The 27,763-nt window shown below is 37.9% G+C and overlaps 2 protein-coding genes across 5 annotated transcripts in view; one reads left to right on the forward strand and one right to left on the reverse strand.

The window, feature by feature from the left end:
* Window positions 1-4,296: 4,296 nt before the first annotated feature.
* On the forward strand, window positions 4,297-14,193 carry RFESD (Rieske Fe-S domain containing). Of its 4 annotated transcripts, none has more exons than XM_036280534.1 (5): window positions 4,297-4,405; window positions 7,304-7,372; window positions 11,505-11,684; window positions 11,820-11,854; window positions 13,524-14,193. In XM_036280534.1, exons 3-5 carry the CDS (start codon window positions 11,510-11,512, stop codon window positions 13,785-13,787), a joined length of 474 nt encoding a protein of 157 aa, XP_036136427.1. In that variant the 5' UTR covers window positions 4,297-4,405; window positions 7,304-7,372; window positions 11,505-11,509; the 3' UTR covers window positions 13,788-14,193. The 4 variants fall into 4 exon arrangements, with proteins under 4 accessions (XP_036136427.1, XP_036136428.1, XP_036136430.1 ...); XM_036280535.1 differs by having other exon boundaries at window positions 11,575-11,684; XM_036280536.1 differs by lacking the exon at window positions 4,297-4,405 and adding an exon at window positions 5,051-5,124 and having other exon boundaries at window positions 11,575-11,684.
* A 2,324-nt stretch (window positions 14,194-16,517) lies between these two features.
* The window catches only part of SPATA9 (spermatogenesis associated 9), a 32,140-nt gene continuing 20,894 nt past the window's right edge, over window positions 16,518-27,763 (reverse strand). The window contains exons 4-5 of the mRNA XM_036280533.1: window positions 20,736-20,831; window positions 16,518-16,841 (exon numbers count right to left, since the gene is read on the reverse strand). Coding sequence (XP_036136426.1) covers window positions 16,563-16,841; window positions 20,736-20,831 — 375 coding nt within the window. The 3' untranslated portion in view covers window positions 16,518-16,562. The remainder of the gene's footprint in view (window positions 16,842-20,735; window positions 20,832-27,763) is intronic.

A 27,763-nucleotide genomic window follows, 5' to 3' on the forward strand; every position in this document is an offset into this window, starting at 1 on the left:
TAGGTAGAAAAGAAAGGTGTTATTTATTGGGTCGTCTAAAAAATCCAACACAAATAAAAGATGATGGCACCTTTCAGAGTGGTGACAACAGATTAAGGAAAGAAGCAGAGTAATTTGAAATACATTTTAGAAAGTAGAATTGACAGGGTCTAGTGCTGGATTAGATATGGCAAGATATTATGCAGGTCCCTAAGACCGCCTCATGTCTGGGGATTTACTAGGACTCATGGACTCATTATATAGTTCTTCTCACGCAGATTCTTACAGAAATGTTGTAAAGATACACTGCTGGATCATAAGGGAAAAGGACACAAATGGAATATGGAAGAATCCATACGAAGTCTTCCTTACCCTCTCTCCCCCTTGTGGGGGTAGGGTCACACAGAGCTCATTCTACCTCCAACAATAAAAACACAGAAACATGTGTGCAATGTTTCTACCCAAGGAAGCCCGTTAGAGACTCAGTACCCAGTTTTTATTGAGGACTGGTCACATAGGCACTTCTACCTAAAATGTACCAAAGTTCTAGACTCCCAGAAGGAAAGCAGATTGTGGTCAGTATAAAACTATGTTGTTTGTACAAACAGTTTAGTCACCCTTATTATTTAGGGAGCCTTATATCAGTGCAGGGAACTATTTACTATCCAAGTTCCCAGATGCCAGTCAAGGGCCAACCTTGCAAGCAGGGCTTTTTAAGGATAAAAGTCTCAGGTCAGCCATGCGAGCTTTTCTGCACAGGAGGAGTGAGGAAAAGAGAGATGTATCTATGACACCCAGGTTTCTACCTTAAGCATGTAGATGGACAGTGTTGTCACTTATGGAGATGGCAGGGACAAAGGAAGCATAGGTTTATAGAAGAAAAGTATTTCAATTTTGAACACATAAAATTGGAGACAGCTATGTATGATATATCAGATTAAATACGCTATCTTGCAATCATAACCAACCTTAACATTTCAGTGGTTTAACACAATAAAAGTTTATTTTTCACTTAAGTTACATGGCTTTTATAGCTTAGTGGAAATTGGTGAGTTGAGGGAGGGGTGGGTAGTCTCTTTTCCACTCAGGGACCCATCTGGTGGAGGCTCTACCATCTAGAATGTCAACTGTTGTGACAGAAAAAGAGATGATTGAAGAGGTCTGATATCAGCGCTGCTATGCCTCAGTCTAAGAGTGAGCGGCTGCATTTTCACTCAGTTCATTGGCCAAAACTAGTCACCAGGTCTCAACCAACTGTAAGTGGGGTTGGGAAATATGGGGTAGTAGATGGGATGTTTGGTGAGCACCACTGTTTCTGCCACAATATCCAGGTGGGACCATCAGAAAGGTATGAATATTATGGAGCCTTCCATTTAGGAGTCATAAGCAGATAGGTGATACCCTCTCTTTCTCACAATCTGAATCACAATGGCCTAGTAAGGGTAATGTTATCTATCACCCTTTTCTGGCTTGAAGGAACAGGAAATCCAGATTGGTGGATACTCTTCAAACCTCCCTGTAGTGAAATTAGCAATACATAGATGTTTTCACTAGCTCACAAGACAGACTTTGGCTTAGGATTGAAGGCAGTTTTTGAGCCTCTCTGAGAGGAAGGACTTAGTCCCAGAAAAGTCTATCTAGAAACAGCCAGATGCTCAGAACAGAACCGTTGGGCTCACAAAGGTGAGAAGGAGCATGTGAAACTATCCTGGATACAGAGGGGCAAGATCACAGTAGAAAAGCCCGTTTTCCATGGTAGATAACAAAACTCATGTCAGGGGCTACCACTAGGTGTCACTAGTAGGAAAGAAAAGGTTGAAAGGAGGAAGAAAGGGCCTCGGAATAGCCTCAGGTCCAACACTGGCTGGAAATGTAATGAAAAAGAAAAGGGAGGGAAGGGGGCTAGGGGTAAAATGGCAGTAGATATCATGAATTTTATTCTGAAGTGTAATGGCTTTCAAATGGACTTTCTGGGTTCCTGCTTTTAACACATGTGCATGCCTAAACTGTATGGGTGTGTGCCTGTATTTGTATAACAGAAGTGGTCAAAGGTAAGTTTCTTCAGCTGCCCACTACAGTTTTCCAAGCATTTTGTACTTTTACATGACTCACGACATTAATACTTTAAGTGAAGATTTTTTAAAGTTTCCATTTCTCTCTCATTCTTGTGTGTGTGTGTGTGTGTGTGTGTGTGTGTGTGTACATGCATGCATATCTACCAAGGTCTTAAGTTTATTCAAAATTCAATTTAAGGGCAGTGAATCTAAGATGTGTCTTATGTTAATGCCCAGTTTTTGCCAAAGCAAAAAACGAAAAAGGAAAGTAAAAGAAAGAAAGAACTTTTCATTAGAAATAGCAAACTTTATTTCATCCTTCAACGACACCAACTGAGGACTGCTAACATACTCCACATGCCAATAAAATAACTTGGGAATGTTAACAGATAATGTAAATTACAATAAACCCAAATATATTTTATTATTATAAAGCAATTCTTTTTTACTGTTGTTAATCTTTACTTGAGAATATTTTTTCCATTAATTTTTAGAGTGGAAGAGAGGGGGAGAGAGTAATATCGATTGGTTGCCTTCTGTGCCCCAGAGTGGGGATTGAACCTGCAAACAGGTAAGTGCCCTTGACTGGGAATCAAACCCACAACACTCCATTGCTCGGGCCTATGCTCTAATCACTGAGCCACACTGGCCAGGGAGTGGTAAAAAGATTCTTCAAAACTAGATGGTTAATTTGTGCTTGGATCAGTGAAACAAATGGTCAAAAGCGAAATCATCCCATAAAATATGACCAGCACCCTAATTCTGTACTGAACAGAATAGAAATCAAAAGAAAATAGCATTGCAGGCAAATTCATTATTCTGGGCTTCTCAATCTTTTACATTTTTGGCTCACAGAAAAAAAAAAAAAAAGTGTCATTTACATGGTGTATTGTGGTAAATGATCAAAGCTCCTGGGTTTCAGCAGCCCCAGGCCCAATGGGCAACTCAAGGATCTGAGATCAGTATGTCAAGATATCAAATATAGATGGTTGTTTTCAGCCTTGAGGTCACCCTGGAATCACCTGAGAAGTTAGAAAAATGTATACTTCTCTCTCCCCCCCTCAAGATTTTTACTTCATTGATCTCAGCATCAAGAGTTTTTATTTTATTTTATTTAATTTTTTATTGATTTTTCTAGAGAGAGAGGAAGGAAGAGAGAGATAGAAACATCCATTGGCTGTCTCCCGTACACCCCCCACCAGGGAAGAGCCCGCAACTCCAACTCCAGTATGTGCCCCAACCTGGAATCGACCTGGGACTTCTCAGTACATGGATGAGAAGGAATCCATTCTCATGGAATGGATTCTACATGGAATCCATTGAACCATACTGCCCAGGCTCGGCATCACAAATGAATTTTTAATACTGCCCAGGTGACTCTAAGGCATAGCCAGAGTTAATTAAGAACCACTGCATTAGCTCTGCCCCTGTGGCTCACTGGTTGAGCATCAACCCATGCACTAAGAGGTCCCTGTTGGATTCCCAGTCAGGGCACATACCCAGGTTGTGGGCCAAATCCCCTGTGGGGGACATTCAGGAGGCAGTCAATCGATGTTCTCTCGTCAATGTCTCTCTCTCTCCCCCTCTCTAAAACCAATAAAGAGAAAATATTAAAAAAAAAAAAAAAATTGCATTAGAAGACAATCAAGGAAAAACTTTAAAAAACCTATTTGAACCCAAGTATGAGGTGTTGTTTTTTTTAATTCAGAGAAAAAACAAAACTGCAAAGTTCAAAATATGAAAGTGAAATTCTTTCATCACTCCCCCAAGCAACCATTAAGATTTTTTTTTAAGAAAAAGTTTATGTACATACCTACATATTTGTATCTTGAGAAACAATCTTTGACACTAAAGAAGACACACTACATATAGCATTCTATGGCTACAAGTAGTTCACACGTCTACACTGTATCTCATGTAACCATTCCCCAGCTGCTGATCGCTTTAGCTATTCTCATTCTTCCATGCAATAAAACATCTTTATATGTGGATTTCATGCATTGTGACTAACGTTTCCAAATACTTTTGTAAGGTAAATTCCTAAAAGAGAGATGGCTGGGTGCATTTAAAATTTGGATAAATTTGGTGAGATCAACAAACATTTCAAAATAAACGGATGCCAGCTACGTTTGCCAATATAAGGTTAGTAAGACTGGAGGCCTGAAGGTTCTGGCAGAGCGTGGTTGGCTCACTGTCGCTGTCAAGTGGGTCCGGGGACAGGCGCTCTGGGTCACGTGTCCCCTGGGTCACGTGAGGGGCTCGGCCCGCCTCTCGGAGGCTCGGAGCTGTGACCACAGCCCTGGCTCACGCAGTAGCATTCCGCGGGGTCCGCGGCGGGCCGCTGTCGCCCAGGTGGCGCGGGGAACTTGAAGGTAAGTTCAGTTTTCGCCGGGGGGTTGAGCGGCGGGGCGCGGGGCGGGGCTCGCGAGGGCAGCTGCTTCCGGCTGGGAGGCGGGCCTGGGCTCAGACTTCCGGCGACGGCGGCATTGGCTCAGGCTGCCGAGGGTTGGCTGGACTGGAGGTTGAGTGAACTTTGTCCCCGGCCTGAGCCCTGCGGCCTTCCCGGGCCTCCGCCCTGCGCAGGTTAACCATTAACCCCCGGAATTAACCATTCTGCCTCGTCACAGTGAGGCCCGCGGACTTCGTTTCCCGAAGAGCCGGTGCCGCACCCCGAACTTGCGCCTCAGTGGGGCCGGCGGGGCGCTTTTCACAAGCTTCCCCAGCGTCAGTGCGCTCTCAGCCGTGAAAACCGCGGCAGGCTGTCCCTGCGTCCCGGCCACCTGGGTGCATTCCGCTCCTGAGGTGTGCGGGCGGAGCACCCACGTCCGGACAGCCCGGCCCAGCTGTCTCCGGCCTTTGCTAACATGTCCCAACAGCTTCAAGTCCTGTGCCCATAAACTGTCAGAGCCCGAAAGACCTTAGCGATGACAGCTAACAGGGGGTCGCGCTTCCCACGGCCATGCGCTGCTCCGGACATTTGGCCGCAGTGACGCATTAATCCCTCTCCGGAGCCGCAGGTGGCAGGCCTGTCTCGCTGCGCACGGGCAGACAGACGCGCCCCAGGTCACGCAGAGGCAGGAGGCAGACCCAGGTGAGTTCGCCTGGTGATCTCGTCGCTGGTATCACAGACAATCATAGCAACTCCAGAAGGGCCACGTGACTTTATTAAATCATTGGGGGAAATAACTCCTTTTTAAACATTTGTTGACGTAACTTACATATTAGCGTTCCTAAATTTTAAAAAGTTCAGGACCATCATCTTTGGTGCTATATGGTGAGAGAGAGAGAAATCTTTACTTTGCTAAAAGGTTTGGTACCTTTAAGATAATTTACTTGCAGGCCACGTGTTTTTATAAGTCCATGCATACTACTTACATGAAATGTTAGGATTTATATTTCAGTATTCACAAATTTAGACTCACAGATCTGGGTTTGAATCTTGACTGCTACTTTGTAAGTTTGGGTAAGATTTTGTTAAAAAGAGTCCTTTACGCCTATTGTCCTAATCTGGAAAGCAGATATAATACCACTTGGGGGTATTGTGAGGATTAATGAATTCATATATATAAAGAGTCCAAGCACTGGCACTCTTTGAAAGATAGCTAGTTTTTTTCTGTTATTCTGCCATCCCAAGAGATGGTACAAAACTACTATTAAAGGCATTTGTGGCTCACTGGTTGAGCTTGGACCCATCCATGCACTAAGAGGTCGCCAGTTCGATTCCTGATCAGGGCACATGCCCAGGTTGTGGGCCAAATCCCCAGTGGGGGGCATGCAGGAGGCGGCCAATCCATGTTCTTTCTCATCGATGTTTCTCTCTCTCTCTCTCCCTCTCCCTTCCTCTCTCTCTAAAACCAATAAAGAAAAATATTTATTTATTTATTTATTTTTTAATCCTCACCCGAGGACATTTTTCCATTTTTTGCACAGATAGAGTGGGAGGCAGAGAGCGGAAGAGAGAGAGAGAGGGAAACATCGATGTGAGGGACACATCAAGTGGCTGCCACCCGCACGACCAACCAGGGCCGGGGACAAACTGCAACCGAGGTACATGCCCTTAGCGGGAACCGAACCTGGGTCTCTTCGGACCGCAGGCGGACGCTCTAACCGCTGAGCCAAACCGGCCAGAGCAAGAAAAATATTTAAATAAATAAAAAGCATTTCTCTTCACTGAACCTTAAAGCAAGGATGACACCCTGGAGCTATGCATCCTGACAATGTGTAGACAAAGTCCCCAGACTTAGTAAAAACATCTTGGTCAGTGCTCAAGAAGAGTAACAAGTTAAGTTTCTTTCATTTCTTGTCTCTTGTATCCTGTGTCTTATGGAAACTGAATTACTGTATTTTTTTTAATTCAACCTGAATGGATTTCCTAATCTGGGAAGGTATCTAAAAAAGACTGAGGATCCAATTAGCTAATTTGTAATTTTGGGTGGTGCTAACACCTTTAGAAACCTAATTTTAGTCACAAGTCAAAAAAATATTTTTTGAAGAGTGAATTGTAGAACAAAATGGCTAAATTTTTCAGAAGAAAGTTTTCTTAATCTGGTCTGCAAACTGGGTAAGCTGTTTACTTTTTCCACTTTCTTTTTATTCAGTTGAAGACTGGAGTATCTTAAAGTTGATTCAAAATAGAGGAACTGTGAGGGAGCATATGAATAGTGCATCAAAGTAACTAATGTAAACATATTGACTTTTATTGTTCTCTGAATGGACCAATCATGATATTCACAATATTTAATTAAGAATAATATGAGTGTTAATTATAAATAGTCACCAGATATCATAAATAAATAGAACCATTTATGATGCGTAGAGGGAACAGTTATTTGAAGGATGAGATAATACTTTCCTAAGCAAAATGAAAGACTATAATCATAGTTCTCTGAAACCTTTATCATTAGCCCCAGCTTTCTCTGCTCATCTATCAGCCCCTGCAAAGTTCACTACAGTTTTTTTTTTTGTTGTTTTTTTTTTTTTTTGATTGAGGGCAAAACCCTGCAAAGACTGCATGTTCTAAGAGACTGAAACTTGAGGGAGGATTGTATTAGGTTCTCATTTATTTGGGAGTCAGAGAGAACTTATTTAACTTTTGATGCTACTCCACATCTCATGTATTTTGTCTCTTGCTTGATACTATTATTTCTTTTCTGGTTTTTGCCTGGAAAAAGAAAAGTAAGAGAACTATTCCTTTATTTCCTTCTCTGATGCCAAGTTTTTAAATAAGCTGTACAAAATTCTCAAATAGTCCATTTATTATCTATGTACAGGCACATTATCTGAGGATACAGAGTGCCATTTTATCCCCTTTTTCTTGGATTTTGGATCATAATTATAAGGTAGGATACAATTTAAACATTGAAAAAATAATTTTAGATATAATACTAAATGAATGTAATTCTTTGAAATGTTTAAAAATTTTGTGTTTACTATCCCCTTGCTTTTCTTTATAAATTTACTCTATATACATGTGTCCATGGATAATATATTGTTTGGTTTTGCCTGTTTTTGATAAAAATGAAAGCATATTCTAAAATATTTAATATTTTTTCATTTAAAGTTACGTTTTTGAAATTAATTCAACTTAATATAGCCATAATACTGCTACATTACTTTGACTGACTACAAAAATTATCCATTCCACTGTTGATCATTCTGAGCTGTTCTCTGTCTAATTTGCTATTATAACATTACTTCAGCATGTCTCCTGGTGTACCTGTGAATGTTTCTCTGTAATATACAGAAAATGGGATTATAGGGTTATGAATATGTTCAACTTTACTAGGTAATGCCAAACTATTGGAAGCACTAATTGATGTCATCACTATCAGTTGCTCCATATCCTCACCAGTACTTTGTATAAGTTTCTGCTAGTCTGTTGGATAGAAAATAGTATCCCATATGTGATTTTGCTTTGCTTTTTTTTTTACATTTTTTACTAATGAATGAGGTGGAGCATCTTTACATATGATTAGTCTCCATTTAAATTTCCTCATCTGTAAAATGTTTGTTATGTCATTTTTCTATGATTTTTTGACATTTTCTTTCTGGTTTATAGGAGTTCATGTATTCTAATCCGTTGTTGGTTAAATGTGTTCAAATTCCATGTTTCTTTCATTTTCTTCAGTCTGTTTCCCCTTCTTTCAGTTCATGTTTCCGTTCCCATTTTTCTTATCATTATTGCCCTTCTGTCTGTTCTGTCACAAAATATGATACAGGGCTGCACGTTTCCAACACTGGGGAAGTAATTACTACCACATGAGCAATTTGTGCACTTTGGGTATCTTCCAAACTGTTTAGAAATGTAGCATCCAGCCTTCTGTCAGCGCTAATCCAGAAAATTATGGTTTTAAAAAAAGTGTTGTGTTTTTTTTTGCTTATATTATTATGAAATATTTTTTCAGAAATAACCTGTGTTTTTTCCTATTCTTTAAAAAAAGTAACTAGGCTAGTTAGAGCAAAGTTTAACAATGCTAACTTCAGAGTACAAATACGACGACATCTCTGTACTTTCCTAAACTTGATTTATATAATGCTTTCCTTTATACTTTGAATCTAAAGCTCCTGCTTCTTCCCATCGAGACACACACACACACACACACACACACACACACACACACACACACCCCTCATCCTATACTTCAGTTTTGGAGCTCAGGCTTACGTACTATCTAATATCTGTCTTCCTATGGCTCATTCCTATCCTCAGAACAGTGGTCTATAAATTCCTTCTTTCTAAAGCTTATTTGTACACATTCACATAGAAATTTTACTTTCTAATAATTTTTTTATGAACTTATTCTTTAATTTTTTAAAAATTCTCACCCAAGGGTATACTTTTACTGATTGTTTTTTTTTTTTTAGAGAGAGAAAGATTGATTGGTTGCCTCCCATGCACTCCCCAATCGGGGATCAAACCCACAATTTATGTATGTTCCCTGACCAGGAATCAAACCCAAAACATTTTGTTGTGCAGGACAAGACTCCAACCAACCGAGCCTCCTGGCCAGAGCTGAACTTATTTTTCAAATGAGTCATCCTCTCATTTGAAATTTGCTAAGAGAGTCTGGCCAGTGTGGCTCAGTGGTTGAGCATCGATCCATGCACCAAGAGGTCGCCAGTTCGATTCCTAGTCAAGGCACATGCCCAGGTTGTGAGCCCAATCCCCAGTGGAGGTCATGCAGGAAGTGGCCAATTGATGTTCTCTCTCACTGGTATTTCTATCTCACCCTCTAAATCAATGAAGAAAAAAAAAAAACATATAAAAACAAAAAATGTTGCTAAGAGAAATCTTAAAAGTTCTCATCACAAGAGAAATTCTGTAACTATGTATGGGAACAGATGTTAACTAGATTTATTACAGTGATCATTTCACAATATATACAAATATCAAATCATGTTTTAAACCTTAAATTAACATGTCTTATATCAGCTATACCTCAATTTTTTTTTTTTTAATCCTCACCCGAGGACATTTTTCCATATTTTGTTCAGACAGAGTGGGAGGGAGGGTGGGAGGGGAAGAGAGAGAGAGAGAGAGAGAGAGAGAGAGAAACATTGACGTGAAAGGGACATGTGAAAGGGACACATTGAGTGGTTGCCACCCGCAGGACCCAACCAGGGCCGGGGACAAACTGCAACCGAAGTACATGCCCTTAGAGGGAACTGAACCCTGGTCTCTCCGGACTGCAGGCCAACGCTCTAACTGCTGAGCCAAACCGGCCAGGGCTAGTTATACCTCAATTTTTTAAAATAGCTAAATGAACCAATGGTCTATTTCTACTAACATTTTCAAACTTCTAGTCAGCCATGCAGGATTAAATAAGTATTTAGAGAAACTACTAGAAGGCCTGAAGCCTATGTCCTTAAAGTATACAAAAGATCTCTTTGAAAGGATTGCTTTCAAAGAAATAGACTGAATATCTGTGCTGAGAAAAAATATATATTTAGAATACCTTCAAATTCTCTACTAATTCTTTGTTTAGAAATATGAGTTTATATGCTACTATAAATTAACTGAAGAGATGTCATCTCTTTGAATGCCCAAATGAGGTGGAAGAAAGTAATGACAATTTCTGAATTAAGAAAGTGAAAAGTGTTCATTCACACCTACCCCTTCTGCTAGAATAGTTATCTGGTTGATCTGTAAGAGTTGGCTGTCCATGCCAGGCAAAACTAAGTGAGCCAGCCCAGTGACTTCACTTCTGGGGATTTATCCAGAGAAACCCAAAACACTAATTTGAAAGAATATATGCACCCCTAAGTTCATTGTAGTATTAGTTACGATACCCAAGCCTATGGGAGCATCCCAAGTGCCCATCAATACAGGAGTGGATAAAAAAAGCTATGGTTCATATATACAATGGAATATTAGCAACAAAAAGAATGAATTCTTACCATTTGTGACAACATGGATGGACCTAGAGGATGTTATGCTCAGTGAAATAAGTCAGTCAGAGAAAGACACACTGTATGATTTCACTTACATGTAGAATCTAAAGAACAAAGTTGAAACACTCATAGACACAGAGAGAGAACTAGTGGTTGCGAGAGGTAAGGGGTGTTGGGGCACTGTGTGAAGGAAGTGAAGGGACTAAGAAGCACAAATTGGTCGCTACAAAATAGTAATGGGGAAGCAAGTCACAGGAAATATAGTCAATAATGTGATAGTTATGTATGGTGCCTGTTGAGGTACTGGAAATATCGAGGGGAGCACTGTGTAAATTATGACTGTCTAACTGTTAAGCTGTACACCTGAAACCAATACATAATTTTTAAAAAGGCAAAAACAGCCCTGGCCGGTTTGGCTCAGCGGTTGGAGCGTCGACCTGCGGTACAGAGAGACCCGGGTTTGGTTCCCGCTAAGGGCACGTACCTCGGTTGCAGTTTGTCCCCGGCCCTGGTTGGTCGTGCGGGTGGCGGCCACTCGATGTGTCCCTTTCACATCGATGTTTCTTTCTCTCTCTCTTCCTCTCTCTCCCTCCCGCTCTATCTGAACAAAAAATGGGAAAATGTCCTCGATTGAGGATTAAAAAAATAAAATAAAATAAAAAGGCAAAAACAGCAAATGATCCACCTCAACCTAGAGATCCAAGACTATACAGACTATCGGAGAAGCCTACCTTCAACAAGATAACAACCAAATGTTGTTTAACGTTGAGTTTAGGAATAAAAGGATAGTGAAACTTTAATCTGAAATATCCATCTTACACATTGAAATGAATCTAATACAAGTCCAGCTTCAAAGTGAGGAGTCCTCCCTAATTTTGCCAAGCTTTAAGAGTCTCTAATTCAAAATCATAACTAACTATAGTCCAGTATTTAGAAATGTTATAATTTATATAGCTACAAAAAATGCTTCTATCAGTCTCAGATAAATCAGATTTCTCTTACGATATGATTATCTCTAAGTTATAGCCAAGAGAGTGAACACCACTTGCAATTTTATCTATTTATTTATTTTTGGTTCAGCTAGCATGGATCTTGGTGGCTCTGAACAAGACCCTGAAATGAAGGAATATTCTTCTGTCTATGTTGGCAGAGAAGAAGACATTAAGAAATCTGAAAGAATGACAGCTGTTGTCCATGATAGAGAAGTGGTCATTTTCTACCACAAAGGAGACTATCATGCTATGGATATTCGCTGTTACCGTAAGATTTTATTTTTCATTCATAAATCTTGTGTTTGTTTATTAACCATAGAACTATAAAAATTTCAGGGTTTTTGATTTTTGTGGGTTTTTTTTTTTTTTTAGTGACTAGATTTAATATTTAATTCCCTTTCAGACTCAGGAGGACCTTTACATTTGGGAGAAATAGAGGTATGTAAAATTAAATCTATTCTCAAAAAACTCAGATGTTTTCCTACTTATATTCTTATTCCATTCTATATTCAAAAATAACTTATGTTTGGATTTGGACTATATTTTAATGCTTCTAGTATAATCTCTAATATTCTAGGAATCCATAGCCCTACAATATAAAGAAAACCATTTTACAGATACATGTGAGAAGTACGCATGTCTTCTGACCAAGGAATTATACTTTGAGATATCTACTCTACAGATATAATTGTACAAATGTTTAAATATATAAAGGAGGGGGGTCGTTGTAGCATTATTTATTGTAATAAAAATGGACAGAAGTGTAAATGTTTTAGCAATAAGACCATTGAATAAATTATGAATAGCCATGCTATGGAATACTGTGCAGCCATTAAATTAATGAGGCAGATCTGCGTGTGTTGGTGTGGAAGGATGTCACCAATTTATTTTTGAGTGAAAAAGGTAAGTAATAGAATAATAATAATTTAATAATTTTAATAATCAAATAACACATAAAAATAACATTCATTTTTAACCTTATACACTTCTGCATAATTAAAATTTTTCTAATGAGTATATAATGTAATATAAATATAAACACATATTTTTTGAGAAAGAAACCACACTTTGAAGGCTTAACTGAGAAAGAAATGAGAAAACTGTCTTACTTCCTTGCATTCCCAAACTATCTACATTATTTCTTGTTTTTCTACTTCATGAAACTGACACATTCTCTCTCACTCTCTCTCTCTCTTTCTGGTACAAAGTATAATCTTAAACTTAGTGTTCCACTCTCTCTATACTTTATATCTACCTAGTTCCCCACATGCCCTCATGTTAAAGGACGTGTATTTAAATAATGGATGTTAATTTATAAACTATGAAAATGTGCATGTTTGGTAACAGTCCTCTGAGGATACAGTATCAGTATTCCAGCACTTCTGGTGTTAAAAAAAAAAAAAAAAAGGAAGCACCTGGTGATGATAAATGTAGAATTTCTCTCAGTTTCAGACCATGAGAGCTGTAAGACCTTGCCACTAAAAGTGTGGTCCATAGACCAGAAATATTGGTGTCACTTGGGAGCTTCTTGGAAATGCAGAATCTTGCACCCATCCTAGGCCTACTGAATTTAAACAAGATCTGCTTTTAAAAAAGATATTGGTGATTCCCATGCTCTTTAACATTTGAGAACTTTAATACAGTTAGAAAGTTGAGAATTGACCACTTTGGATCATAAATCATTCTTCAATTAATATACATTCATGCCTTTAGTAACCTCTTGAATTATATCTGAAGCTTACCATTCTTCTAGCAGTTAGTGAAAATTCCCTAAGAAGCACCTGAAGCTATTGGCTTCTTTCTGTCAGGGAAGTGACACTGACATCTGATAATAATAGCACAGTTGCAGTAACATGGTATAGCTGCTGAGCTGGTGATCTTCTGACAGAGCTCTAACACATAGGGTTTCTCATCAACAGCCAGAGGGACTTGATGCCTGCTAAGATTAGGTTCTGCCTTATGCTGAATCATTTCTCAATGGGAGGAAAAAGGAAAAGCTCACTTGATCTTTAACCTGGTTCTTCTGCAATAGATTCTTTTCTGAATCTGAGATTTATTGTGAACATTGGAAATGTCAAACTATTAAATCAATGATTTTCTTCCCCAGGATTTTGATGGACGACCGTGTATAGTTTGCCCCTGGCATAAATACAAAATTACTTTGGCAACAGGAGAAGGACTGTATCAGTCTAAAAACCCTAAAGATCCATCAGCAAAACCCAAGTGGTGTTCTAAAGGAATAAAGCAAAGGATTCATACAGTGACAGTGGACAGTGGGAATATTTATGTGACACTTTCAAAAGAACCTTTTAACTGTGATTCTGATTTTTATGCCACTGGAGACTTCAAAGTAATTAAGAGTTCTTCCTGATAAAATAATTGACAATGAAAAATGTATGTGTTTTTAAAATAACCTTGCTTCAATACCAAAGATGATTAATTTTTTCCAACATAGGCATATTACTTATCTTTAAAAATCATATAAATCTGAGAAGTTCAAAAGCACAGGTACTAAGTATGATATAAGGATTATGATGAGGATCTATGGAATACATTTCATCCAGGCCTCTGGATTAGAATCTGAAGGCTGTAGGTCTGATGTGTGCATTTTAAAAAGGGTAAAAGTAATTTGAAGTAATTAAAATAAAAGGTATAAAATAAGATCTACTAAGAAAAATTTGGAGGGGGATCCCTATTTTATGTAGAAGGTTTTATCATGGAAAGTTTAATATATACCAAGTAAACAGAATTATATAATAAACTCCCATCATCCAACTTCACCAGTTTCAGCATTCTTCCATTCTTGTTTCAGTGGTACTTCCACGCCTCCCTACCTCTCCTATTTGATTGTTATTTCTACTTTTATAAGGTAAAATTTAGATACGTCGAAATGCTTAAATCTTAACTTCTGTCTTTCCAAATATGTATATGGCAGACTTTTTGCACTTAAAAATTGCATCCAGAAATGGGGTAAGTTTACATGCTGAATTTAAAAGTAAGAAACTTATCAGTGTACTGGACATCAGAACCAAATAAACCTTGGCTCAGTTTTTCTCTGGCCAAGACAAATAGTCTCAAAGTAGGAAGACACACACAGCTGCTACCCAGTCATGGGAGATAGGTCTGCTATTCAGTGAGCCAAAGTACTTTGAATGCCTATATGAAATTTTCAAAGAAAGAGTTTTTGTTTTTTATTTTTAGAGAACTTTGTCCATGTATGTACAACTAAGTGTTTCATGAAAATGTTACAGAGAGAAGAGATACAGGGTATTATTTCCCAGAGTCCTTTCTGCTGAGCTGATGTTAAGTGGTTTACCCTGCTTTTACCATGTCAGTAATTTTGGGCCAGTGCATTCTGGTTGCCTGGTGTCCACACTGTACTATAACACCTGGCTGCTGGTCATCTAAAACATGGCAGCACACAGAATGTAAGAATAAGGGAAACCAGAAAGACCTAGCTGTAATGAGCAGAATATGAATTCGGAGTGAGAAAAACTGTCTGAAACTTAGTCTCAAAGCGCAATAATCTTCTTAGAGGCATAGGATTGAATTAAGGGTCCAAACCTAATGCTTGGGATTCTAAGGGACCCACCTGGACTCTTTCCCTTGGTTATTGTAAAAATAATAAGTGACTCAAGTATCATTAAGGCTCTGCTTACAGAGCGCTTTGCTGCATATTATTACATTCCTTTTTCTGTTGGAATATGAGTAGCATGAGGTAATGCAACACTTGCTACTCATTTATCAGACTGCTACTAAAGAACCAGGCTTGGGCTTTGTATAAATACTGTTTATGACAGCAGCTACTCACCAGGTATAGTGAATATACCATCTCTGGGATGAACACATCCAAGCCTTTTATATTAGGTGCTAGTCCGCCAATGACCAGTCAGGTCTTAAAACTTGGCCAGAATTTTAAATGCATGAAAGAAGCCCAAGTACCTCCTGCAGGCAAAACCATGGCGCTTGTATGCATGGTCAATTACAGAAGCATTTTCTCTCAGGATCCAGAGGCAACAATGAGTAATATGGACTTGATTTCTGGTTTTACATTTGTTACTCTAAATCTGGAAATAAAAAATGTCATGTCAAGTCCTGTCCTCATATACAGAAATTTCATCAAATTTGTAAATAACATTCTGGTTTATAAAGTTCTGACATCTATGAATTTCAAGACAATCATACTTTATACATGAGTTATAAAAGAAGTGATAATAGGCAGACTCAAACTCTGCATCCTGTAGATAGAAAACAAATGTACTCCTGTGTTCATAGCAGCACTATTTAAAATAGCCAAGATCTGGAAACAACCCAAGTGCCCATTAGTAGACAAGCGGATAAAAAAGCTGTGGTACATATACACAATGGAGCACTATGCAGCGGTAAGAAAGAAAGATCTCTTATCCTTTGAGACGACATGGAGGGACCTGGAATGTATTATCCTAAGCGAAACAAGCCAAGCAGAGAAAGACAAATATCACATGATCTCACTTATTTCTGGAATATAATGAACTAAACAAACTGATGAACAAAATAGACCCAGAGACATAGAAGTAGGGTACAGACTGACATTCCTCAGAAGGGGGGAAGGGAGGAAGGGATAAACCACAGAACTTATATGCATCTATGCATAACTGATGGACATAGACAACAAAACTGGGGACTGGGTGGGAGGGGATAGGACGGAGGGAGTCAGTGGGGGGGGGGGGCGGAGAAACGTAACAAAAAAGAAAAAAGAAAAAGAAAACAAATGTCCTCAGAAAAATATCTCTAAAAAAAGATATGTAGCATTTTGATAGAGAAGGTTTTTTCCCTCCCAGAAAAATAATTAGAAAGATATTTGAATAAGTCTCTAATAAAAGCATAAATATATTATACATACTCCTATATTATAAACCATAGCATAAAGTCTAACCCACCAAAGGGTACATTTTCTTGTTCATTAAAAAATATCAGATAGTCATACATATATTCTACATCAAGATTAATTTTGTTTTCTCTACCATATAAAAACTTGAGAATGGCATTTTATTTGTTCCTCCCCACCCTTTTTAAAAACATAAATTACTTCCCTAGTTTTGTCAGATGAAATGTTATTAGATAGATACCTCTTAAGCTGTTCAGTGATATTTATTTTCAGATTTGCTCATTCATTTATTTCAGTTGATTGGTCAAACACAGAATGTAAAACTTGGATCTTATTACTCAACTTATTAGCAAAAAGATCTGAAATATTGCCTGGATTCTCTGTTAATGACCTATACGGTTTTGCTTTGATTTCACCATCGGGAAAAGTAGGCTCAGAAAGCACAGGCTCAGAAAAGGCTCTTCTAAGATTTTCGCTCTCCTCTCTGCTTTGCCTTATGGATTCTTCTTCTTGGAAAATTTTCTTTACCTTCTCCAGAACGGCATTAACACAGACTGTCTAATATTGAAAAAATTTTTTGAAAAATAAACTTTCTTTTTAAGCTACTAAACTTGCAGATAAAAAGTCCAATAAAATATTAAATATAAAGTTATTAATCTACATATTCTAATAAAGAAGCACTTCCTTTCAGGAACCCCTGGCATATGATAAACATTAAGAAATTGAGTCCTTGCTCCAAATATATTACACCATAATCTAGAAAGAAAATTAAAATCTAGTGTGATTCAATAAAGACATACTTTATGTCTTTATTTCAATTCATTATTTTATACATTCTTTGATTTAATTAAATGAAGTATTTCCATTATTCCCCTGATTTAATTAAATGAAATTATCTGAGAGATGAAATTTGTCCCCAACATGTTAATAACTCACAATAGGCTTTTTGTTTTTGCTTTTTACCCCCTGGACTTTGCTTATACCTATGTGTACAACTGGAAGGTCACAATCATTTTGGTAAAAATTTAGTAAGCTGGTAAATCAATGACTTCTAAACAAATGTGATCCACTCTCCCTTAAAAAAGGTCATTTAGTAATTTAGGAAAGTGTCAAAACATACAGAGAAAAATAATTTCAAAAACAGAATCACTAAGAACACTCTGTTAAACTTATTCTGTAAGTTTACTGATGATGAAGATAATGATGCCACAAGAATAATAAAATTCACAAACTATGAAAAGACCTAGACTAGCCTATTTTACCAGTGATAATTGGCTATAAACACTTGGAAGGTTTTCAGAAAGTAACAAGAAAGGAACGAGGACCTTGGCTTGGAAAGCCTCGATTTCCTCCTGACCTCCAGACTCCTCCTTTTTTCTGGCCTCCCCCTATAGAATGGGTAAATGTCAGATGCTTCCCTTAACCTGCCTGCAAGTTAGAGTGTGACCATGTCACCCTGTTCTGGCCAGAGAAACAAAATGTATCTGCTAGGCAGGAGGTCAGGAAGGACTTTTGAAAAAGATTTTCCTCCTATAAAAAAGAAAAACTCTCTGTCTTTTGTCTCTACCTACCCCTCCTTCCTGCTTTGGACACTGATATAGATGTGATACCCAAGCAAACCTAAGGACTAAAAAGAACAAACAGGATAGCAGAGAGAAAGGTAAAAAGGCCTTGCATTCATGATGACATTTTAAATCCACTGTACAAACCTGGAGATTCCAGCCTGACTCCAGATTTCTAATTAAGAGGGATATTTAAATGTCTGTATTGCTTGAGCCACTTGCAGGTGTTTTTTTTGTTTGTTTGTTTTGTTTTGTTTTGTTACTGGAATCTAAGTATATCCAAACCTAGAGCTATATAACTTGAGGTGTATCACTTCCAGCTGCAAACAGCTTCATGCATTTATCCCAAATGTGATCATTTTCTGGGTAATGTATGCTGTGAAAAAAGGTTGGGAAGCCCTGTCCTATTTGATACATTTCTGCTTCCCTCGCCTACAAAATTGTATCTGTGCCCATTTTAACCGCTCTGTCCCAGTTTTAGAAAATGAAGGATCTTGATTAATGTCAGTATCTATCTTTGCTTTTAACGTATACCCTTTCATTTTCCCTGTCAATTATTACCTGCCTTTTCAGCCTCTCATTCTTGACTAGCTCTTCCTGCTACATATAACACATTTAAGTATCTTCCATTATAAATTTTTTTTAAATCCATGGATCTTGTTTTCCTCTTGACTGCTATACACTGTCCTCTTGATCAAACAAGAATCCACATTCATGGTTTCTGTTTTATTATCTCTTCTTCATTCCAAAGCCTGCTTATTTCCACCTTCCCTACATCACACCACTGAAATAGTTCTCAAGATGATTAACTCCATCTTTACTACTAGATCTAATAGAAACTTAAAATCTTCATTTTACTTATGTTTTCTGCTTGTTTTTGACACTAAGCTCATCATAAATGTTGCTATTCTTCACATTTCTGTCAAGTTTTCACTCTTGGCATGGTTCCACTCAGAGTATTAACTTCCAAATATATGTTATTTGCCTTCAAAACCATGATTTCAGACCTGATCACTCCTAGGCTTGCTTGGATGCATATATGACCAATTATCAGATAACCAAAAATTGTTTCTATTACCTACTTAGAAAGTTTATAGCATAACAAATCATGTGAGATGATTTCAAAGCCTTTGAGAAATTAGAGTTTAATTTTGATTTTAGACTCATTTTTTTGTTTCAACACAGCCATTCATCCTACCCATTTTTTACAGTGCATTTTCATTCTAGCTGAGTTGAATGTCAGTTCTGTGTGAAATTCACATTTAAGATATTCAACATATCTCAAAAACTTAAAACACCAGTAAAGTGAATTAGTTCAAGTAGATACCCGTGGAGGAAAAATTTGATCCTTCATACCAATTCTAGATGTATTATAAACCTAAAAGTGAAAGGTAAAATAATAAAGCTCCTAGAATACATCAGAAGTAAGAGTTTCATGACTTTGGATGTAGGTCAAAATTCCCTAATTAAGATATGCAAAGATATTAACATAGAGGAAAAAATTAATAAGTTGAACTACATTAAAATTAAGAACTTCTGTTTTAGAAGACACTGATAAGAGAGAAAAAGGCAAATCATAGGATAAAATTAATTTGCCCATGTGTAACTAAAAGAGATCTTGTTCCTAGTATATTTTTAAAGTATAAATCAATAAAAGGGTGGACAAATCCAAATAGAAAAACAAGAAGATACTTTAACAGAAATTCACAAAAAAGGATATACAAATGTCCAATTAATGTATAAAATGGTACTCAATCTTTAATAAAGAAATGTAAATTAAAACCTCAATGTGATAATACTACATACCCACAAGAATGGCTAAAATGGAAAAGATTTACAATACCAAGTGTTGGTAATGATGTTGAGCAACTGAGACTCATATAATCTCCTGGGATGAATTGTTAAAACCATTTTGGAAAACTGGCAACATCTACTAGAGATGAATAGGTACACAGTCTATGGTCCAGCAATTTCACCAACGCATATGTACAAGAATATTCATAGCACCTTATTCACAATAGCCAAAACTGTAAATAATCTAAATGTTCAACAGTAAAAGGGATAGTAATATAGTCAATCAATGGAATACTACACAGCAACGAAAATCAACAAACTGCTATAGGCATCAGATAAATGATAGTGTTGAGCAAAAAGGGCAAATACAAAAGAATATATATATAGTACGTGATTTCATTTATATATAATTCAAACAGAACTATAGTATTAGAAGTCAGAATAGTGGTTGCCTGTATAGATAAGGTTAGTGATTATGAGGGGAACAAGAAAGAGGCTTTCTCAGAATATTTTGTTTCTTGACCTGTGTGATAAATAGGTTAATAGATTGTGTGATAATTCTTCAAGCAGTTTACTTTTCTCTTTGTATGTTATTCTTTTTTTTTTTTAATTTAAAAGTAAGGATAAATAGGAATAGATTAAAAGAAATAATCCCTTATAATTTATAGAATCTTATATTTTTGTCATGCTTTTTGATGAACACTTTGGAATTATAGCATTTGTAATTCAAAATACACATTTAATTTATAGCACTCATAATTCAAAACACACTAATATTTGTTTTCCCCCAAATCACAAATTTAAACGATGGAATGCTGAATTTTAGCTAACTGTGGCACAACGGCTGAAATGAAACAGCTGTACCTAAATGAAAGCAAAATCACCATATTTTGACCAAGTGGTAATAAACTTTATAAAAATAAAATTATTTAAGCAAATTTATTTTTAGAGAATTGAAGTAAATTTTTAGTGTAAAATTATTTTGTATAACAAGAATATAGTACCTTGGTTTATGAGTAGAATGTACAGTATACCTTTAACATTACATAAAATAAGTACATTTATTTCTAGATTCTAATAATTTTTCTTAACTTACCAAATAAATTAGCGCTGCATATGAAGCATATATTATGCTGGTTAAAGCAGTCTTTGCTGGAAAGGAAATGATATCAAACAAAGAACCCTTTCTGACCTGCAAAAAACAGAAGAGAGTTTTTTTATTAAAACAAGTGTTCAAGGTTACAGTGTTATTGAAAATGAGAATTTAAACATTTCTTTCCAAAGAAAGTCATCCACTCTAGCTTTATCTGGGTTTTTTCCCATTCTAAAAATATATTAGTTGCCCTGGCCAGTTTGGCTCAGCGGTTAGAGCGTCGGCCTGCGGTCCGGAGAGACCCGGGTTCGGTTCCCGCTAAGGGCACGTACTTCGGTTGCAGTTTGTCCCCGGCCCTGGTTGGTCGTGCAGGTGGCAGCCACTCGATGTGTCCCTTCACATCGATGTTTCTCTCTCTCTCTCCCTCCCACTCTATCTGTACGAAAAATGGAAAAATATCCTCGGGTGAGGATAAAAAAAAAATATATATATATATATTAGTTTCTTTTTCTCCTTTTATAAAAAGATACTCTCTTTTGCTCATCAAAACCCATTATTACATATCGATTAAAAAACCTTGCCCTGGCTGGTGTGGCTCAGTTGGTTGAAGCATCGTCTCAAGTACCAGAAGGTCACAAATTTGATACTTAGGTTGTGGGTTCAATCCTTGGTAGGGGCGCAGACAATGGGCAACCAACCAATGTTTATCTCTTTCTCCCTCTCTGAAATCAATTTAAAAAGCAAACAAAACACCTTAACTTTTTTTTCATTTACCAAGTGCTCACTAGGGTGTGCATGTTAGAAAACAGTCTGTTCAAATTTATGTAATTATCCTTTACTAAATTATTCATTTCTCCAATTAAGCAAACAATCAATATACTAAGCATTTCCTGGAAATTAATAACCTGTTTAGAAATGTTAATCATGAGTCTGCTGAAGGCCAACATTAATCCTAGATGATCATTAAGCTTCAGGAAATGCTCTGTGCTCATGTACAGCATGCTTTTTAATATGTTTTCATTGATTTTTTAGAGAAGAAAGGAGAGAGAGAAACATCCATGTGAGAGAGAAACATCCATCGGCTGCCTCCTGCACACTCCCTACTGAGGATCGAGCCCGAAACCCGGGCATGTGCCCTGAGCGGGACCTCTCAGTCCATGGGTCAATGCTCAATCTACTGAGCCACATCAGCCAGGCTCCAGCATGCTTTCTTGAAACTTGAGAAGGTTCACACCAATAATCAATTTATCTCTCAGATGTTTCTAGCTTCTGGTAATAGAAGGTGTCCCTGCCTAAAACATTATAGTCTAATATATTCAGTTTAAGGGAACTATACTTTCATAGGCCGCCTCTATTGCCTTGAGCAAGGTATAAAATGAGGTCATTAGGAAAACCATTCCCTTTCCAGTTAGCCATGCTCCTCTGAAGTAAGAGCCAAGCCACTTGATGGCTTCAATAACTCCCAAAAGGTACAGGCTATAGCAGAAAAAGCATGTAACTGCTCAGCAAAAATGCACACAAACTAGAAAGAACAGTATTTACATGTTCATTAAAAGTTATTTATAACATTGAAAAACTGAAACAATGATAGAACAATTAGGTAAATGATACTATATCTATTCAATGGTATATTGCAGCCTTTTAAAATGTGCTTCCAAAGAACATGTAATAACATTTGAATAAACAAACATTTACATGACACTGTGTACCAGGTCCTGTTCTAAGTTCTTGTTATTGTAGTAAACTCTGTTTTTGCTTACTGCTGCCATTACTGAATGGTGAACAAAATTTCCCATCACAATTTTCCTTCTCTCTTAAGAGATTTATGGAATGCTGAAGCAAGAATACTATCTATCTAGTCCAGTAGCTAAGAAATGGCTTTTGTGGGGAGGGGCCCTTCTTATTCCCTCTCAGGCCATACCAACTCCTAGATAGGTAGGGGCAGTTTTAGCCCCCTCTCTCCATATGTCATTTTGGAAAATTTCCTAGTGTTTCTGGCTTCTGGAAAGAGTTTCCAGGAAATAAAGCAGCTGTTGCTGTTTCCCTCTTGTAGGATCAAAATGATAGCATGCCTCTGAATCCCACTACTAGGCTACAAGGAGATGCGATACTAGTAGAGAGCAGATGCAGTCATTAGGAAGGAAAGCAGATCCTCTGCAGCAAAATGCCTCCTAGCAGAGTAAAAGATTATGACTTTGTAAATGTATAAATGTAAGGAAGGTCCATATTCAATAAAAATCAAAGTGGTGTCTGCATACATAAGTTACTGTTTCTGTTTCACAGAATCTTTTTCAGATTTTGTCCTTCACCTAAAAGTAATTAAAACTGATTAGTTTCAAAATAAATTATTTGATATATGTTATGCTTCTGAAGGAGGACTCTTTATTGCTTCAGGGTCACTTATTCACCATTTTGATGCTTTTAATAAATACTTGCTATTCCTATGACAAATCATCCCTGTAGAAAATACATTTCCTCCAAAATTCATGTGGCTTCTGGCAAGTAGCTATTTTTCAATTTTATGACTCACTTGTAATACATGTTTTTCATATTATAAGTTACCCTGTTTCATCTTTGGTATGCTATGAGCAGGAACAGTAGATGGTAAAATTGAGGTAAATAAACAGAAGAAATTTGGTAAATGGGAGGCTTTATTTAGAATGTCTTGGCCTATTTCAAAAATTTTATCTTAACCTTGTTATATTAATTTTATGGGGGTTTTTGCATATTTAAAATTATTTCATATGAATATTATATCCATATATTTCTTTTTTAATTTGGTGATATTAATACATAAGACACATGGATAGTTCAACAGTAAAAACATTTCAATCTTTAACTAAATTTCTCCCACTTAATTTTGACTCCCTTGTCTCATAAAAGAACTGTGTTCATCTTATTTTCACTAATAATGGGATAAATTACCAAAAAAGCAAACTATAAGCAGTTTAGAAAATAAAGGTCCAATTATCGGTGACCTGAAGGTCAGAGAATTACCAGGCCCCACTTAGTTTATGTTGGGTAAAACCACCTTGGTGAGGATACCAGGGGACTAATGGGAAACTAACTCAGTGATTCATGAGTAAATGTTGCAAGAAGTATTGCTACTATTAATAGGTCCAGAAAAAAGTTTCCTGTAAGTTTGGGAAAGCTACATGACCATGTCTTTGCTCAATACTCATGAGCACAGGAAAGACTTCTAGCAGTAGACTCCTGGCAGTCCACACACAGTAAAGAAAGTTATTTGACTCTATTTATCCCAGTATTGACATCCTGTGGAACACTGGTCTTGAATAAGCTCTTAATCAGGTGGTCCTGTAAAAGTCTAAATGTCCCAAACCCTTGGCCAAACAGGAGAATTATGTCTTCAAGATTCCAGTAGTTCTGCTTTCTAGTAATTGTCCTTTTTTCCCAGGTCTTGAATTACACCACCCAAGAGAGCCTCATAGCAGGCTCATCCAAGGACCAACAGAAGTGCCTGATATTTGTGAGGTTTACAGTTTAGACCCCAAACTGCAGTCTACCCTGCAGGGTTAGGGATGAGGAGTGAACTTTACTTAGAAAAGCCTCTGACCTTCATCTTGAAAAAAGGGACCACACATCAAACAACAAGTGTTGGCGAGGGTGTGGAGAAAAGGGGACTCTAGTACACTGCTGGTGGGAATGCAGAATGGTGCAGCCACTATGGAAAACACTATGGTGTTACCTCAAAATATTAAAAATTGAATTGTCATTTGACCCAATGATCCCACTTCTAAGAATATACCCTAAGAAGCCTGAAACACCAATCAGAAAGAATATATGTACCCCCATGTTCATAGCAGCACTATTTACAATAGCTAAGATCTGGAAACAGCCCAAGTTTTCATCAGTAGATGAATGGATAAAAAGCTGTGGTACATATACACAATGGAGTACTATGCAGCTGTAAGAAAGAAAGATCCCTTATCCTTTGAGACGACATGGAGGGACCTGGAGAGTATTATGCTAAGTGAAGCAAGCAGAAAAAGACAAATATCACATGATCTCACTCATTTGTGGAATATAATGAAGTAAAGCTGGGCCCTAGCTGGGTAGCTCAACTGATTAGAGATTATCCTGATATACCAAGGTTTCAGGTTTGATCCCTGATCAGGGCATATACAAGAATCAAACAGTGAATGCATAAATAAGTGGAACAAATAGATATCTCTCTTTCTCTCTCTTTCATATCAATAAATAAAAAAAAAAAAGTAAAGCCTGGCTCATGTGGCTCAGTGGTTGAGCAGCGATCCATGTATCAAGAGGTCGCCGTTTTGATTCCCAGTCAGGACACATGCCCAGGCTGTAGGCTTGATCCTCAGTGGGGGGCATGCAGGAGGCAGCCAGTTGACGTTCTCTCCCATCGATGTTTCTATCTCTCTGTATTCCTTTCTCTTTTACAAATTTCAATATAAGAGGGTTGAATTTGTTTTTGAAAGTAAGTAAAGTATAATTCTACTTTTTCATTTATTCAACAAATATTTATTGGAAACCTGACATGTAAAATCACTAGTTTAGGTGCGAGGGATTCATAGATGTCTTGCAGTGCCAGTAGAGTGGAGCAAGTGATCATCAAACTGTGTAGAGTGCACCATGGATGCATCAACAAGGGGCATGGAGTTCCAGAGTAGTCAGTGTAGGCTTTCCAGAAGGTAATGCTTGACCTGAGATTTGAAGTAGGAGAAATTAACCTGGACATAGGAGAATTGTTCCAGGAAGAGAACAGTGTATATTACGATGCTGAAGCAAGACAGAACATGCCTTACTTAGGAAATTTAAGTAGTTTTACATTGCTGGAATGAGACAAGTGGGAATAGTCCCAGGTCAGAGGTCCCAGGGTCCTCCAGGGTAGAAGTGAAGAAGAAGCTTTACTTGGGAAATATGCATTAGCTAGGGTGGAGAATCAGAATGGCTACCGAGAGGAAACTAGGTTGTATCAAGGAAGAGAACAACATACTGTATCTCTCATCTGAAAGTCTCAGTGATGACTAAAACAGAAGTATGCACAGTGAAGTCAATAGCCTGGAGACTCAAAGGAACAACAGAATAACATATGAGGTGTGAAGGTCAATGAATGGAGTGTATCATGGTACCAGAGTGCTCTAAGAGGTAAGTGGCATAGCACGGAGGAGCTATATCAGCCCTGGCACACTGCTTGGCTGCCTTCCCAAAGTGACAGAGGTCAGCTTACCTAGAGTGAATTCCAAAATAAATTCCTTCAAGAATTGTCAATCTATGTGTGTCAGGGTGGAACTTTGTGGTGTGCAGAAGTAAAAGGAATGAAATCTGAAATTACTTTGCAAAGAGATATGCTTTGTGGATGCATGGAGAACACTGCTCTATGTAGGAGAGTACGCAGCCTTATTAACCTATCTATAGGTATGTTCAAAGATTCTCTTCATGTGCTCTGTCTCATCACTGGTAAGATGATATACCTAGAGCACCTTAAATGGTTCTACCAAAATTCTGTTAGATATTATGTAGCTGGGAACACCAGTCAGGCAGATTACCTCCCTCAAGAACACGCAATAAAGGAATATTTTCATTAGGACACTGACTATAACTATGATAGTGTTTCAGTTCTTTGATGTGATCTGAAATGAAGCATATAATGGTCTCCTCCAGACTGAAAATGGACACTATCACAGGACCTTCCTCAACAACCTACCCAAGCCTTTTTGGTTAATTATATTTAGTTCTAAAGCATGTCCTATATATCTTCAAAGATATATTCAAAGATATTGTGCCAAATATAAATTACCCAAGACCCAGCTGATACAGGTGACCTGAAGAGATTCTGGTGGCTTATTGTGACATGAGCACAAAGAGTTGGGGTTGGGAGGTTCCAGCTGGACATCATTAAAGAAGACTTCCTTTGCACCTGGCACTATGGGTGCTGAGTCAAGTGGCTCCTCAAACTCTTACAGGTTCTGCAGGGCTGAGATGGTAGTGTTATATCTGCTTGTTTTATAAGGGACCTCAGGAATGGAAAACTGAGTAGACAGTATCCTGATGGTTTTCAACATCCCCAGCACCAGGACTTACGGAATGGTGCATCTGCTTAGCCCTGTAAGCTGCCTGGCTCAGTGAAGCTGGCAGCTGCTCTAAGCTGCAGTGACCTAGATAATCAGCCTGAACACTGACTTCGGCCAAAACATGTCAGCTCCCAGACATCGTTGTTGACTTTGGCAGGCCAAGCAGGGCCACAGGACTGGGAGCACTTCCTGTCATAGACACTTCCTTATAGTGGCATTAGAGATAACTGTTTCCACTTGTGCAGGCAAAATGAAGAAAACAGCCTCTAAAATGTCTGTGCCACACGAGGACCCCAGTGACTTGTGGTCCCTTTTTTCCTTGCAAAGTAATTCCAGATTTCATTTCTTTTACTTCTGCACACCACAAAGTTCCACCCTGACACACATAGATTGACAATTCTTGAAGGAATTTATTTTGGAATTCACTCTAGGTAAGCTGACCTCTGTCACTTTGGGAAGGCAGCCAAGCAGTGTGCCAGGGCTGATATAGCTCCTCCGTGCTATGCCACTTACCTCTTAGAGCACTCTGGTACCATGATACACTCCATTCATTGACCTTCACACCTCATATGTTATTCTGTTGTTCCTTTGAGTCTCCAGGCTATTGACTTCACTGTGCATACTTCTGTTTTAGTCATCACTGAGACTTTCAGATGAGAGATACAGTATGTTGTTCTCTTCCTTGATACAACCTAGTTTCCTCTCGGTAGCCATTCTGATTCTCCACCCTAGCTAATGCATATTTCCCAAGTAAAGCTTCTTCTTCACTTCTACCCTGGAGGACCCTGGGACCTCTGACCTGGGACTATTCCCACTTGTCTCATTCCAGCAATGTAAAACTACTTAAATTTCCTAAGTAAGGCATGTTCTGTCTTGCTTCAGCATCGTAATATACACTGTTCTCTTCCTGGAACAATTCTCCTATGTCCAGGTTAATTTCTCCTACTTCAAATCTCAGGTCAAGCATTACCTTCT

This window comes from Molossus molossus, unplaced genomic scaffold (genome assembly GCF_014108415.1).
Source record: "Molossus molossus isolate mMolMol1 unplaced genomic scaffold, mMolMol1.p scaffold_m16_p_3, whole genome shotgun sequence".
NCBI classification, from domain to species: Eukaryota; Metazoa; Chordata; class Mammalia; order Chiroptera; family Molossidae; genus Molossus; species Molossus molossus.

Excerpts from the sequence above, each read along its gene's own strand:
- RFESD (XM_036280534.1), top strand. The coding sequence starts at position 11,510 with ATGGATCTTGGTGGCTCTGAACAAGACCCTGAAATGAAGGAATATTCT. Across the intron at positions 11,685-11,819 it reads TATGGATATTCGCTGTTACC|ACTCAGGAGGACCTTTACAT; the intron begins GTAAGATTTTAT and ends ATTCCCTTTCAG. Across the intron at positions 11,855-13,523 it reads TACATTTGGGAGAAATAGAG|GATTTTGATGGACGACCGTG; the intron begins GTATGTAAAATT and ends TTTCTTCCCCAG.